This window comes from Syzygium oleosum, unplaced genomic scaffold (assembly GCF_021117445.2).
Source record: "Syzygium oleosum isolate NSW1041296 unplaced genomic scaffold, Sole_v2.1 Sole_v2.02, whole genome shotgun sequence".
NCBI lineage: Eukaryota > Viridiplantae > Streptophyta > Magnoliopsida > Myrtales > Myrtaceae > Syzygium > Syzygium oleosum.
In genome coordinates this window covers 22,274,228-22,289,491 of record NW_026607486.1, presented here as the reverse complement: position 1 = coordinate 22,289,491, position 15,264 = coordinate 22,274,228, and the positions used below count along the sequence as shown (strand labels likewise).

Here is a 15,264-nt window from a genome sequence, read left to right as displayed (position 1 = left end):
AGATTAGATACTCCTAAATAAACCCATTTGAGAAATAGGGTTGATTCTTGATTTTGTAAATAAGTACTTGGACGAAGCAATTTAGCCCAATAACTCGTTCCAATTTACCAAATCCGCAACCCTATTTTATAAGAAAATTTCGATGAGCGGCGCCAAGCCGGCCTGGCCCGTGACGGCATCGTGCCACACTCGAGCAACACATGCCTGGCTCGACCTATGTCGCTGGCCGAGCCTTGCAAAGGCTTGAGCATCGATGTGTCGTGTCTATCCCGGCCGAGGACCGGGGCCAATATTAAGGTAGTTATCATTAGGGTCCTTGCGAGTTCGTGCACTAATCTATGCAGTAGTCGGATGTGAGTTTTAGATGTAGCTTGTGGAGAACAAAAAGGGTAACTTGTAGAGATCACAAGAGAATACTAAAGAGTCTTGAACTAGGAGGAATTCATATCCACACCGCTCGTCTGAGATTCTGAGAATTAGAGATGCTTAAAATCAACAATGTGGGTTCACTGGCCGACCCATGTGAGCCGATATATGGGTCGACGAGTTGAGTTGTACCGACCAATGTAATGGTGCCTCCCGGAGCACGGATCATCCGTGCCCATCCCTATTTTTAGGAAACAAAAGGAGGAGCATCCAAAATCCTCAAACTTCCCTCGGAGGTTCCATCTTGCATTTGCATGCATAGTTTCATACTTACGACGGCACGACCGACACCAGCACCAGATTGACTAAAGAAAGACGCTGAGAAGTAGTTCTTTCTCCAATAAGATACATATAATGCTTACATCACTTTGATTAGCTACTACATCTGTCCCAGACCAGAAAATGTATATGACTCTCCTAATACAATCAAGATGTCAGTCATCAATCAAAAATAACATGTCCAACGTCAGTTGGCAACCATTGTCCAAACCGGAGATGCCCTGTGAAAAGATTACTCTCTCCATTGAGCTCTCACTGTAGTTTCCAGCTTCGCGAAAATAAGAAGCCCCAAAAAACTACTGCTGTTGGAATGTTCTCGCCCAAAAAAGCTTCTTTCGAAAGTTCCCTTTCGATTTCAGTCCCAGATTCTCAAACCCTCTCAGAAAGCTAAACTGAACTTGAATGTCTGTTAATGGTGCTGTTATTGTTATCTGAGTTTGTGATTGGCCGTCGACCCTTGTGAGGACCTCCTATGACGCCCCACGTCTCGAATTGCCTTTGCCGAGCTCTCGCCCTTTCCTTCTCTTCTTCCGATTTGGAAGAGCAACAGTACGGACAAGAAACACCATACTCCCACTCTGGTGATTCCATATCAGCATCACTCACTGGTTTTTTGCACCCGTAGCAAAGATTGAAAGTTCCCTGCGCCAAACCATGTTCAACCGAAACTCTCTTGTCAAACACAAAACACTCGCCTTCCCAGAGGCTCTCGGTCTTTGGAACCTCCTCAAGATATTTCAGTATTCCACCTTTCAGATGATAGACCTGCAAATATACAGACCAAAGGGAGTTCTTCACTGTAATCACAGGGCATAAAAGACAGCCAATTGGAACCTATCAGGCCCTCAAGAAAAATGAAATTGAAAGCAGGGGACTCCTAACCTTGGCCAGGAACTAAAAAAAAGAAGGTGCTGCATTGGAAAATTTTGCTGATCTATTTATGTGGAGCATCTAATAGAGCATGTTTTGGATATGAAACTCAAAGTTCATGCATACAGACCTCTTTGAAACCCTTACTCAGGAGGAAACTTGAAGCTTTCTCACATCGAATTCCTCCTGTGCAATACATTGCCACCCGAGGCATTTTTTCTTCTGGAACATCTGATTGTTGATCAGTATTTGCATTAGAACCATGTTCTTCAGCCAATTTCAAATGCTCCCCATCCATTTCAGGAGGTTGGAACTGATTATCCACCCAAGCTGGAAACTCTCGGAAAGCAGTGGTGCGTGGGTCAACTGCTCCTTTGAACTTCCCAATTCTCGTCTCATAGTTATTCCGCACATCGATCACTACCTAAAAGCAATTCAAGAAAATAATAATCTAGGTGACTGGCCAAAATGCATTCTCAATGCTTATTTATGCCCAGTGACAGGTTTTGAGGCCTGAATCTCAAGATGCCAAAAGCTCCAACTTGAAATTTAAACACTTGATGTGTGACTCTATCTGATATCATGTCGCATCTGATGTAGATAATTCAACTAATAAGGACAGAATGAAATCTTTTAGCAATCAAGTAAATATTTGTAGAGGATATGAACACATGTTGAAGATTCAATGAGTCTAGGTGCACATTTTTTGAAATTGAGGAAACCTCGTTCGATATAAAGTAGTCAATCAAAGATGGGTTCCCCCAACTGGACGGTGAAGAAGAATGGCTAACAGACTCGACAAGTAATGTTCCCACTTTGGATGAGAGGTAGCAAAAAAGATGCAAGATTTGTTAGGCAAATTGAAAGCACCAAAAGACAATCAAAGTATAACTTTGCAAAAGAGGAAACATGAAACGTCCGAAATAAAGACATTAACATGTCAGCTACTCACTGTATCTGGATCACTAATCAGCGCGTTCCAATCCCTTGGATTTACATACTTCCCAACCCTCTCGATAGGTGAGACACTAGGCATTCCAAGAGAAACAATCTGGTTAAACACAAGGGAACACAGAATCATCAACTTGTACAGAAGGTACCAAATCACATGAACTCAAAAGGCATGTACAATGAGATGTGTCTAATTCAATATGAAGACTCCCCTCACCTCTCTTTTTAATTTGACTCTCACGTGATCCCAACGGAAGGGGGCATCTTCCCCAGCTGCAAGAGGAGAGCTGCTACTATGTCCATGGTGGAGAGCTTCATCTTCGGGACTCACGGGAGATTCTATTTGTCTAAGCCCATTTAAACGTTCATCGCTCTGGATGAATCCAAGAACTCTTTCCACTGATTCGCGGGTTCCGCATATGCTCCCATTGATCCCCTCTGGTGCAAGGATAATACCACCTGAGACACGCTGAAAGAACAATAGGCTAGCTCCAGATTGTAAATGAATGAAAAAAAGACAGACAATAGAAAAGAGAAAGAGATGACTAGTTAAAGAACAGGCTACGGATATATCCACCAAAACGGACCATAAGGCCGCTGCTGAGGTTAAGCTTCCGGATGAATTTGAATTGGTATTGAAGCAGACCTTCCCGTGTTCCATAAAATTTAAAGAAGAAATCATACCCTTAGTGCTTCCTACTATAATAGATATTCCCATGATTGGGCTGGGGCCAATAATGCCACAAGTGAGAAGGAGTGTTGGAGCGTTACATAATAAAACACGCCTAATCTATCAACTTCAACTTCTAAGAGATTGTTCCAAAAGCGTAGCCAGTAAATAAAGAGGCAGTGATTACCGAAATCAGGCATTTTGTGAAAACTTCCAATCTTCGGATGCAGTCAACCACATTTTCCCCAAGAAATCCCCATTGCTGGATGCTTAAACCAGAAAGCCACTCTAACTCTAGAATCCTACAAACCATGCTGCTAGTGATAATTAAATATTTGAACCGTCTTGCCCATTAACACGGCATTGATCCGTCAAGAGCCGTTTGACAACCTTACTGTCAAGCTCGCGTAAACATTTCAGTGCAGCATACACGCATTCAGCTAAAACACCAACTACGTATATAGTTCGTACTTGCAACCGCAAGAGGCCAATGCACCAACCCCCACTTGCATAAGTTAAGATATCAACATCGACTGACTGAAAATGGCACGCAGCTAGAGACCTCAGCAAAGCAACCTCGGCACAAGCACGAAGTTTTCTTTAGGAAACTTCAAAAGCTCACAGGAAAACCAAGAGCGAAAACGAGAAGGATAAGCGGATTAAAACGAGAGCACAAACTACTTGTACCAACCAGTTGCTCGCAGAGATCCTTCAAAGGCCGCCGCAGCTCGGCGTGATCGGGGAAATCCGCGAACTTGTAGAACGAGACCACCACGAGGGCCGGCGGGTCGGGCCAGGCCCCCGGGTCGCCCGGAACGGGGTCGGCGGCCGACCCGGAGAAGCATTTGGGGAGACCCATGCCGCCTCTCGCGGAGCAGGAGCCGGGACCGCGACGGCGAGCGGGGATCCTCGGGCTCTTGAGCCGAGGAAGACGGAGGCGACAGGAGGAGGAGGGGCTGCTCCGGGCGAGCTCCGGCGAAGCGAAGCGGACGAGTCTGGGACTCAAGGGAAGGGACGAGAGCAAACCCAGGAAGCGCAATGGAGGAATTCTGTGCTTGAGCGCAGGCGCAGCCATTGTTATTGCTCGGCCTGCTGCGGCATGGCGCTCTTCGTCTTCTTCGCGAGTTCATCTTCTTCCTGTGGGCGCTCCCTGTTTCGCAGGAGGCGGGTGGGCGGCGGCGGCGGGCCTCGCGGGCTCGACAGGCCCATGGGCCGTGTATTGGCCCAAGAACCATCGAAGCTGGGCCCATCGGCCGTCCTCCTGGGCCGTCGGAAGAGCCCGGCAAGGCCCAAATCGAACCGCACGAGCCACAACTAGATTAAGAGGAAAGCGCCGGAATTAGATTAGGATTAACCCGCTTAATCATTGTTATTGCTCTAACTTGGCGTGAGGATGGGGAACATGGGGGCAGCGGCAGCATTCTCTCTCCAATATTTAGAAAAACCCTTTCTTGGACTCCTCTCGCACGATAACTCGAATTATTATAATTTTTCGATCTTAATCAAGTTATCAAGTTGCGCTAAGATATGATTAATACGGAAAATTATAATTGATTAGCCTCTTACGCTACCACCACCCACCGATCTACATGTGATGGTTGGTGCTACAAGGGGAAAGTCAAAGTTTGTGCGTGTCTCGTATGCCCGGTTTGGAGGTGGGCACGAATGGAGTTTGGAATTTAGTGCCAAGAAGAAGGAAAAGAATGCCACATCTTCACAATTTTAAAAAAAAAATTATCGCGTTTTATTACGAGGTTGGTTAGAGAGCTATCTCGATCTCAATTAACGTTATCGTTACAACGTATTGGTAGTAATAGGTTTTGCTTCCGTTGAATAATGTCGACAAAATATTCATTTTGATGGGTTATTCGTGGATAGCTGTTTTGAAACTTTTCTACTTTTCGTACCGGAAAAGTCTAAAAATACTTCAAATGACGTTGGGAATGCTGCAATACCAATTGCGGTACGGTACACAAGAATCGATTTACAAAAGGAGGCGATAGATTTTTAATCTGTTTTCTTTTCTTTTTTTTTTGTTAAAACATGACCGACTTGCTTTGGATTCCCAAATACCATTTGTGACAGCGACATCATTCGACATATCAAATTCGCAAAAACGCTACTCAAAAGTCAAACCAAGATCATCATAGTGCGGATTCATGTTCACGAGAACATCTTTTTCTGTCACTTGCTGAAAACAAAGATCTAAAGCTGAAAATTAAAAAAAGAGGAAAATTGATGATTAGCGAGCAAAACCCAAGTGCCACCTCGATTATGAGCTGGTAATCTGAGAACATCCAGCAAGATCAATGCTTGAAAATGTCAAACCTATTGGCAATTGTCAACCAAAACACTTCAAGAACTCCTTGGGGACACACCAAAGGGGCAAGTGCCCATGATTGAAGAAACGAGACGAAGGCGATAAAAGAAATGAAGAGACGGCAAAACATCTGCAGAAACGAACCCTAAAAGAGAGGAAACAACGAAATTTTGCATGCTCTTCTGCGCACACTTGGTGTACACAGCTCTGTCCTCGTAGTTCCCAAACACAAAATCTATGGAATCCCCTCGATTTTTCAGCTTAATTTTCCCCTGTTTCCTTTTCTTCCCCTTGTCAAAAGCAGACCAAGTGTAAGTCCTATAAAGTACAAAAATGAATTAAGAATATCTAGTTGCTCTTTTACAAGACCCAGCTATTGTTTCATTTTTTTCCATTTGACAAAAAATCCATCAAACACTTTTCTTTTGGCGCCTTGTAGAGCAGAACCATTGAATTACCAGTAAAGAAGAAAAAAAGGATTGAACCTACTTTAAGAAGAACAGTCATGCCAATAAAAGAAGAAGCATTTTTGGTCAACAATTTGGGCAGTCCCACCTTATCTCCAAGAATGGCGACATTTCCTGGAAACTTGACAGCAGGAAACGGGCAATATCAGATAGCCTAACATGGCTGGACATTGAATTTCCTCTTTCCTTATCCGTTTCCATTTCTCAGTTTTTTACTTATTTATCTTTGGTATGCATTTGCAGTGCAATTGCTCACTACACCAATCACAGATTACACCGCAGACAGCTATCAACAGGAGGGTACAGAAAGTGAAGTGTGGCCAAAAATCACAGCAGCAGAAACATGAGTAAGAATACTTTAGAAAGATCCATAAGGATTAATGTAGTTAATAAATCGTTAAAAGACTGTTCCGCGGACATAAAAAAAAAGAGGATGTGACTCGCTCATTTTTTAAAACTTACGCACGAATTTCTAAAAGTTAGGTTTATCGTTATCCATGTCAGATCACATATTCATTGGTTGCTCATAAGTCATAATCAAATGACAGCCTAGAGATTTCGCCGTACATCGGGATACAAAAATTATGGGGAAAACTTTATGCCTTTTCAACAGTACGATCGTCACACAAAGGAAAAGGATGGTTGCGCATCAAGTGGAGCACTTGATTCGTGCGAGCCGCTTGTTGCCATTGATCATGCCGGAGCATCTTTGTCGATAGACGATCGTGATTGATCGGTTGTCGTGCGTGCAATGCAGCAATCAGAATCGTTGTGCCAAAGGGGTATTCGAGAGAGAAAAATGGTATTATTAAAAGATTGTTAATCACTTGAAAACCATCTCCCTAATCGACAACTAGCTTGCCTTAAAACAAATGCTGCTTGCATCATTAACTCGTAATTTTGTCGGCATTTCATCCCCTTTTGGTCCCCCCCCCCCCCCCCCCCCCCATCTTCCACAGTAACGTCGGCTGAGGCTGCCAAGTGGAACTAAACAAAGCAGCCGCTGACATCATCCTTACCTTAAGACACGACGTCATCAATGCCACATCAGCAATTTCCCGTCTTTGTTTTCGTCTGCCCTGCTCGTCTCTCGCTTTCAAAATCATGCCTCCCTTCTTTCGACTTTCCTCACATCTTCCAGTGATTTGCTCTCCCCTTTCCTCTCTCCTTCGATCAAACAAGCGAATAAGAACCCCCGGCACCCATCACTTACCCCAAAGAAAAACCGCCAGCGATTCCCACGAGCGGACAGAAACTGCCATTTTTGCAGATAAAAATGGAAACTTTTTTGCTCGAGAGATCATCGACTAGCAGTAGCAAGAGCAGAGCGATCGCAGAGCTCGTCGAGGGCCGTGAATTGGCCTTCCGGCTCAAGACCCTCCTCTGTAAACCCTCTGGGAGTAATGGGTCTGTCTCGGCCGACGAACTTGTCGTGAAGATCTTGAGATCTTTCACCGAGAGTCTCTCTGCGTTGAGTTCTTGTGAAGAGAGTGAGGTTCGCGAGGATATGTCGCCCCAAATGGGTGGCTTTGGCTCCGGTTATGACGATCAGGGGTCTGAACATTCCGGCGAGAGTAGGAAGAGGCCGGGCTTGAAAGACGGCAGAGGTTGCTATAAGAGAAGGTACCTCCTGACTTCTTTCTTTCACTCGCCGCTCGAGATATGAAGTCCTCTGTTTCTTCTTCTTACTGTTGCAGGGGTTAATGATTTCCATTTACCTGCAATCGGCCCAATTTCTCCTAAAAACGAGCCCTTTTTGTACATGATACCGTACGGTCAATGTAATCATTTAGTGGCTCTAGTTAGATAACTTAATCGAGCATCTAATTGGTCAATTAGCTTTGCGTTCCTGGATTTATCTGATGGTTTGGTTCTTGATTGAGTGCAGAAAGGAGTCTGAAACACGCACAACAAAGTCTTCCACCAAGGATGATGGTCATGCTTGGAGAAAGTACGGCCAAAAGGACATTCTTAATTCCAAATACCCAAGGTTTGTCATTTGCTTCTCATTTCACCTCAATTCCAAAACTTTCCTTTAGGGGTTGAAGTGAGAAGGTCAACGATCTTGAAATATGCATCTAGCATTAACAACCAAGTTTTCTTACCATCACAAAGCTTACCTTTCTGGGTTGGAACCTCATTTCTTGGATCAAGCTAGTTAAACTAACTAAACAGTTGCTTCCTAGAGGGCAACTAGAGAATAATAAGGAGTGGGTCACCGCCAAAAAAATATCAAACACCTGCAAAATCTCAGAGATTAAGGTTTAAGGTTGGGGAATCATCCATCTCATTCCTCTTGAACTGTGATGTTATTGTCAGGTGCTACTTCAGGTGCACACACAAGCATGACCAGGGTTGCAGAGCTACCAAGCAAGTCCAGAAAATGGAGGACAACCCCAAATTGTACCAAATCACATACATTGGCAGTCACACATGCAAAGAGATCACGAGGGCCCCACAGATGATCACAGATTCTGATCCTTGGGAATCCTCTTACACTCCCTCCTGCAACAATTCGGACACAAAGCCTCTGATTTATTCTCAGCAAAGTTTTGCCTTCTGCTCAGCTAAAAACAGCATCAAGAAAGAAGAGGAGCTAGCACTAGTTAAGGAAGACACCACAAGGTCCACAACAACCTCGAGCGACTTGACGGATAACCTTTCATCCTTCGATTCAATTTTGCCTCTGGAACTGATGGGTTTCGAATCATCTGACCCGACCGCCATGTACCTGTCTTGTGGGGATGGTAATCCGCACAGTTTTCTGGACATGGACCAGCTGGGACGACTCGGTTTTGATGGAGAGTTTCAATTTTACGAGAACATGCAGTTTTCCTAGCACTAGGGAACGCGAGTCAGCATTGCTTGTATACTCTTGTTTGTACCATTTTGTTCCAAATTCTCCTCGAGCTGTCTGGAGGATAAACCAGTTTAGGTATGAAAAATTTTCACTCTGCACTTGTGAGAGACTTAAGACTGTGTTGAGACTCGTCTTTTGTGCCCCTTTTGGGACACCAAGTGATGAGATTTGTCCCCTCGTGTACCCTTATTACAATTGCAAATGAACGTTTGTGTACTTTCATAATGCCAATGAATGTCCAATCAAATTCGGTGATGTTCTCATCTCATTGTTTCATTTCCACGGTAGTCTCAGACCAAACAACGGTAACATATTTGATAAATTCTGCTCGATGTCGCGGTTAACTTCTTGTTGTTTAGTCCTTTTCTCTTATAGGCCTCTACTGAATTGCTGTAGTACATGGCAATAGCGTGCTTATGGAAATCAGGGAATAACAAAGTATATGCTTTTCCGTCAAATGAAAAGAACAGAGTTATTTTTCGAGATTTTAATAATACCAAGATAGTTTCGCGCGTCCGTATCTGTAAAACAGAACAAAAATTGAAGATCAAGATCAGTTTTCACCGAAAAATGAATACTGGAATTGGATGGTAGTAGTACAAAAGCAGAGGTCTTGTCGCGTTCGGCTGCTTGGAAGTCGGGCCGAAATAGCCATGGATTATACGGCTGCGAAAGATCGGATCCACGAAATGAATGTGTTGACTTGGAGGTCTACTCATCGTTTCGATGGAAATTTCTCGGCATGTAAGTTGGGTCGCCGAGAAGAGTGAGACGGTCAGCCAGTTCACATTGCGAGTGTTCACACATGGTCGGTAGCGAGAGTGACCCCGTGCCGTGTCCCCATATAGAAAAAGAAAGCCTACGTCATCCGCCATAGATTTTTTTATCCTTTCTAATCGCTTTACGTTGGAGCAGTGCTGATCGGATTTAGAAATTTGGCACGCTAGCGACGAAATTAAAAGAATTTGTTCAAACGATAGTACAGTTGTGATGCTACGTCTTAAGAAACGTGAGGTCTCGTTTTAGAACGCTGCTCGTTGCATCACGGAACATAATTCAAAAAGGACTATGTAAAGTTCATCTAGCTCGTGATTGAGAAATAATGGCCCTGTTTGGTTTAGCATTTGAATGCTGCTTTGGGGCTCTAAAGTCCTTTGAACAAATGCAAAATTGTTTGGCAAATTTTTTGACAAGCTTTGAGAAGATACATTTGCATCTCCAAAGCTCTCCAAGGCCTTTGGTTGAATGGAGGAGCCTTGGAAAAGTTGCATTTTTGGGATACAACTTCACGATTCATCAAGCGACTACTATTTATCTTCTTCAAGCTTTGGGTCCAGCGGTTGGCAGCCGGCGACCGCCGCCTGAGGGCTAGTGCAACCCCGGCGATCGTCGCCTGGGGTCGCCAGACCTTGGGCGTCGCCTGAGTCGTGAGACCCAGGCCAATTGTGCGACCCAAGGCTCCGCCTGAGGTCGCAGACCTCGGGCGGTGGTTGCCGGGGACCGCCACCTGAGGTCGCGCGACCCCAGGTGGTAGTTGTCGAGGTTGTGCGACCCCGGCGATCGCCGCCTGGGGTCGCCGGACCTTTAGCGTCGCCTGGGTAGCGTTGGTCTAGGTCGCGCGACCCAGGGAGTCACCCGAGGTCCGGCGACCGCAAGTGGTGGTCGCACAACCCAGGCAACGTCGCTTGAGGTCAGGCGGCGGTGACCGACGCCCAGATTTGGCCGTCGGCGGTTGGCCGGTGACCAGATCTGGCCGAAGGTGGTGATCGGTGGGTGAGCTCCACCGAGATTGCTTTTTTTTTTTTTTAAATATCAGCAAAATTTTTTTACAAAATATAATTTTTATCAAACGGTATTTAGGCCAAAGTTACTTTCAAATGTGATTTTAAAATATACATTACCAAACACTACGTGCATTTCGAAAAATCCTTTTAACTTAAAGGTCTTTGCATTTTGCCAAAGATATTTTTTCAAAACCGAATCAAATGAGCCCAATGTGTGTCTAGAGGATAAAAATGTTGTTGTTTTGAGACAAATTTTTGAAAAGATTGGGAATTTGTTTTTGTGTTGTGACTCTAAAAGATTGAGAGTGAGTCTGTAGTGTCTCAATCTGACAGGGACACTCGAAATTGAAAGGACTCGAGCATCCAATCGAGAAAGAGAAAGAGAAGGAGACAAGAAGCTGACTCGAGTATCTTCTATGAAGTTGATGCAGATCTTCCATGAAATTACCTCGTCCCTAAGGAAGAGGTGCCTGGATCTTACACAGAAGATGACACATAAACACGCCATGCCGGTGGTAGAATAAACAACGGAACGACAAGAAAAAGCTGTTAGGAATTTCCAGGAACTTGTGGCTTATAATCTTTTAAAGGATTCCTACGTACAACTACCCAATGTATGGTAGGACTTGATCTCTGCAAAATCCTCTCCTATCTCTCAATTTTTGTTCTTTTCAGATGTCATTTAGGAATATAAACGCGTCCCAGTATCATCCTCTCATTAGCTACCATTTCAAAATCGCATGATTTTGATAACATGGACGGTTCTAGTTAGACTGATCAAAGCCCTGTGGTCAATAGGGACGAGGTCGCCCGAGCCAAAAAAGCTCGAAGCACAATTTGAGCGCGACTGAACAAGCAATTTCTCTCTTGGACTCATGCTTGCTACATGTGTCATGGGCTCGTCTAGACCTAATTATTCTATGAAGAAATTTCAAAAGTCAAGTATTCAACTGCTGCATGTCCAAGCCTATTCATTGATCAAATCTAATTATGTTCACACATTAGATAATTATTTTTGGAGTACGAGAGTTTCACTGTACGATTAGCATATGGATACATATGGTGCGACTCATCTAATCACGTACACACACATTCTAAATCATGCCTGGGGCTAGAGCTCATACAATTTATCATTTATCTATAAATAGTTGAATACAATAGGATCCTACATCATATGACATACTCCCAAGTGCTTATTTACACTCGAGCAAAGGAGAAAGTAAAGTAAAGATTCTGTCATATGCTTATAGAGCGACCTAATAAGGTATACATGAACATTAATTTCACAATAAACATTAAGTGGTGCCGGCATTAGAGTACAACGGACTATACGTAAGTCTAGACAGTCAGTATCTGACTTATTCAGACAGTAATTGCAAATGAATAATTTCTTTACAAAGACTACCAAAGATGAAGACTATTAATCAAACCATGTTTTGCTTATCCTCCTCCTGCAATTGGGTTTTGAAGTGTTAGCTTTCATTCAGACAAACCCAATTAAATCTTATTTTCCTTCCTTGGAGTTGCGGAAAATCATGTCTATGGTGCTTGGATTGTTGGTCCCGGGATTAAACATCGCAGTTGCCATATCTGCTACTGGGTACTCGACGACTTCTTTATTGTGTCGAGCAGCCGAAGTGCCTGAGCCGCTGCCTCCGACCACCGGGATGGTGCTGCTTGATCCGCTAAACCTGCATAGATCCAAATCCATCGGAATGACATTTGCTGATGGTGGCTGCGGCGGAAACAACGGTGCAGTCGGGGACATATGGCACGTGTGATCGTGGTGGTAGATCACTTCGAATAAGCGAGGATCGTCATCGAGTCGCTGCACTTGCTTCTTTGCGGGGCACTGGTATAATTTTTGGTGGGTGCAACGATAATAACTCCTGAAGAAGCAAATTTTTTAGCTCGAAAACGTACGATCCACCAGTAAGGTACGCAACAGACATGCAAGTTGTTTCCCTACTTAATTAACTTCACATAGCTTGGCGATTACGAAATAAAATTGATTTGGCACCAAACTGGTTTTAAAAGAACAGAAATTCAGATATACTACTTCGACCTTGGCAAGAATCTTCAAAGAAAATACATGCATATGAGCATCAGCCAATTAAACCTCTATCATATGAAGCACCAAACATGAAATCATCTAATAGGAGTGATTACTATCCGGCTCGCTTCTCTGGACAAACAAATTTATGTTCGCCGATCATGAACTATGTAAGTCAAAACTCGACATGAAGTTGTTAAAACCTTAGCTCGTGATTGTGTAACCAAAAAGGTTATATCTTGTGGAGGACCGCTTTGTTGATATAATTGGAGATTGCCGCATATCGAACATCATTTGGGTATTTATACAAAAATTAGAGGCGTACTTTCATCTCGCGAGGAACGAAAGGACCTAACTTACCTTGGATTGGTTGATCCGAGAATTGCTTTCTGACCATATTTTCTCCAAGTGTGCCCGTCGTCCGGAGGAATGTCGGTGTTGCCCATCTGAGGAGCTGCGACTCTCATTACCCGTTTCTCACCTTCATCCCTCCTAAAATAAACACTGGATAAGTTTTCACGGAATCATTTATCATGTACACATATGATTAATATCACTACTTGTAACATTCATACAATTAACAAATTATTGCAAGAATTGATGACTATAAACCCACATATTAATCAATCTGGTTGGTAAAGTGAAATAAAAACATAAGCCTGATCTGAAACTCAACACAGCTGAAAGTCTAATTTAACTTTAGGCCATCCAAGATTAACTATTCGGTGCGTATCGGATGTGAAGATTTTACATTGAACCCTAAGGCCATCTGATAGACACTATCTGCTCAAAGGACGTTTATATGATACTCTTGTAAAATCTGGGAGATATGCTTCTTTTGGACCTTTGGTGGGTCTGCATTTTTGGGAAGTACCTGGGGAATATTCTTCTTCACTAGGCCACTTGGATAGTTTATTATTGAACTGCTGATTAATCAATCTTTGTTCAGCTCAGTGTGAGAGAGTCATCCATGTAGTTTCAAGGAAACTACACTTTGTATTTTAGCTATGTGTGCATAATAAAGCCATGCAAGTTTTACATGCAAAGCAGTGGAAACTCTTCATGCTTAACCGATCTCCCCCGTCACACAAGCACAGGGTTGATGAAGTTATATATATATATATCACAGACATTATCTAATCATCATACAAATCTTTATATACAGCTTTTGGAGTAGGTATATTAGGAATATCCTTATTTCTTTTTTTCTCCTAAAAACAAACGACTGGATACAGGCGAATAGGATGATGAATGCAACGCATGTGGTCCGGACTAAGAGATTCAAAACACAGACAGAACCGCTAGGGCCAGCAATTATCTACATGACCCATATGTAAATTGCCAGACCTAGATCTGTCCATTCTGATTTCACAGCCGAAGAAGGAACTGTCATATGTGAAAGCTGCGCCAGTAATAATCCGAACAGTCCTAATGGTAATGATAAGAAGAAGAAGAAGGCGTGATATGCCAAGCATAATGTTCGATAGTTGATTTGTTTCCTCAGCCTGGTATTGATAAAAGGGTGAAGATAGATGGTTTAGGCAATGCGACTTAGAAGAAAAGCGATCACATTTAACAAGCACATCTCCACTTGAATTTGCTTAATTTAACACATGTTACCTCCTTCGAGATCTTTGTGAGGATGAAGCTGTTCTGTTGAGATCTGATGAAACCTCCATGGACAGTATTCCACCTCCGAGGCCTCTAAATGTTGCACAGCCTTCACCATCGCTACTTCCTTGACCCATCTCAGCTTTAAGAAGCAATTTGGCTCTCACCTGATGATCTGATCCCACTTTCTTTCCACTTCCCCAGTTATTGTCTGGCAATAACCTGGGAAAGCAACTTTGGTAACCTTCAGTTGATTCCTCACTGTTCATGTTGTTCATCAGTTTCTCCAAAGCTGATGTGAAAATTCTTATGATCACTTCGCAGGTCTCGGATACTCTTATCTGGGGCTGGTTTGCCACAGTTGGTAGGTTGGATTCAAGGTCTCTGGCCAACTTGCACCCTTGAAGAATTAAAAACTTGGTTTCATCTTCCATAATTTTATTGGACTCTGGGGATCGTCTTGCTCTATTGGTCAGCAGAAAAAAAGCATTTGGACATTATTACAAACTGCATGCACTAGAGGACATATAAACTGATAGGTGTTGATTTCTATATTGCTGATTATATTTTTGCTGGGTTTTTTCTAGTGTGGCTGCTCACAAATTTTTAGTATGTGTTGGAAATTATTCAGAAAGTGACAAGAATTGATTGTTGGACACGGTAGAGGAAGAAGAAAGGAAACCTGGGAAAGATGACTTTGTCAAATAGGCCACATTTGCTTTTTAACCTTGACCGAAGGTTGACTCATAAATATTTGGAAGATGGAAGTGTGATTCATGAAACTCCCTTTGCTTCCTCTCACTTTTTTTTTATTCCCTGTTTCATGAGAAATTTGAAGGCTTTTAGATCTAAGTTATTACTAATTGCTGTTGTGAATAATTTCTTTAATATTCCCATTTGACCCGTATACCTTAATTTCCATTCCGACGTTAGTGTCTATTATGATTTATCACTTTGTACTTGAATTAACGAA

General features: G+C 43.1%; 3 protein-coding genes across 5 annotated transcripts; 1 reads left to right on the top strand and 2 right to left on the bottom strand.

Annotated features, from left to right (window-relative positions):
- Nucleotides 1-769: 769 nt before the first annotated feature.
- Nucleotides 770-4,349, bottom strand: LOC115684949 (rhodanese-like domain-containing protein 7). Of its 2 annotated transcripts, none has more exons than XM_056308843.1 (5): nt 3,888-4,349; nt 2,744-2,985; nt 2,528-2,626; nt 1,706-1,999; nt 770-1,470 (listed from the first exon to the last, which is right to left on the bottom strand). In XM_056308843.1, the coding sequence occupies exons 1-5, from the start codon at nt 4,324-4,326 to the stop codon at nt 1,093-1,095; spliced, it is 1,452 nt and encodes a 483-aa protein (XP_056164818.1). In that variant the 5' UTR covers nt 4,327-4,349; the 3' UTR covers nt 770-1,092. The 2 variants fall into 2 exon arrangements, with proteins under 2 accessions (XP_056164818.1, XP_030465775.1); XM_030609915.2 differs by having other exon boundaries at nt 2,744-2,995; nt 3,888-4,326.
- Nucleotides 4,350-7,145: 2,796 nt separating this feature from the next.
- LOC115684943 (probable WRKY transcription factor 70) lies at nt 7,146-9,074 on the top strand. The gene is made up of 3 exons (XM_030609908.2): nt 7,146-7,606; nt 7,872-7,973; nt 8,303-9,074. Exons 1-3 carry the CDS (start codon nt 7,260-7,262, stop codon nt 8,820-8,822), a joined length of 969 nt encoding a protein of 322 aa, XP_030465768.1. The 5' UTR covers nt 7,146-7,259; the 3' UTR covers nt 8,823-9,074.
- A 2,677-nt stretch (nt 9,075-11,751) lies between these two features.
- Nucleotides 11,752-15,176, bottom strand: LOC115684944 (WRKY transcription factor 55-like). Of its 2 annotated transcripts, none has more exons than XM_030609909.2 (3): nt 14,301-15,176; nt 13,041-13,184; nt 11,752-12,516 (listed from the first exon to the last, which is right to left on the bottom strand). In XM_030609909.2, the coding sequence occupies exons 1-3, from the start codon at nt 14,723-14,725 to the stop codon at nt 12,132-12,134; spliced, it is 954 nt and encodes a 317-aa protein (XP_030465769.1). In that variant the 5' UTR covers nt 14,726-15,176; the 3' UTR covers nt 11,752-12,131. The 2 variants fall into 2 exon arrangements, with proteins under 2 accessions (XP_030465769.1, XP_030465770.1); XM_030609910.2 differs by having other exon boundaries at nt 13,041-13,172; nt 14,301-15,163.
- Nucleotides 15,177-15,264: the final 88 nt, after the last annotated feature.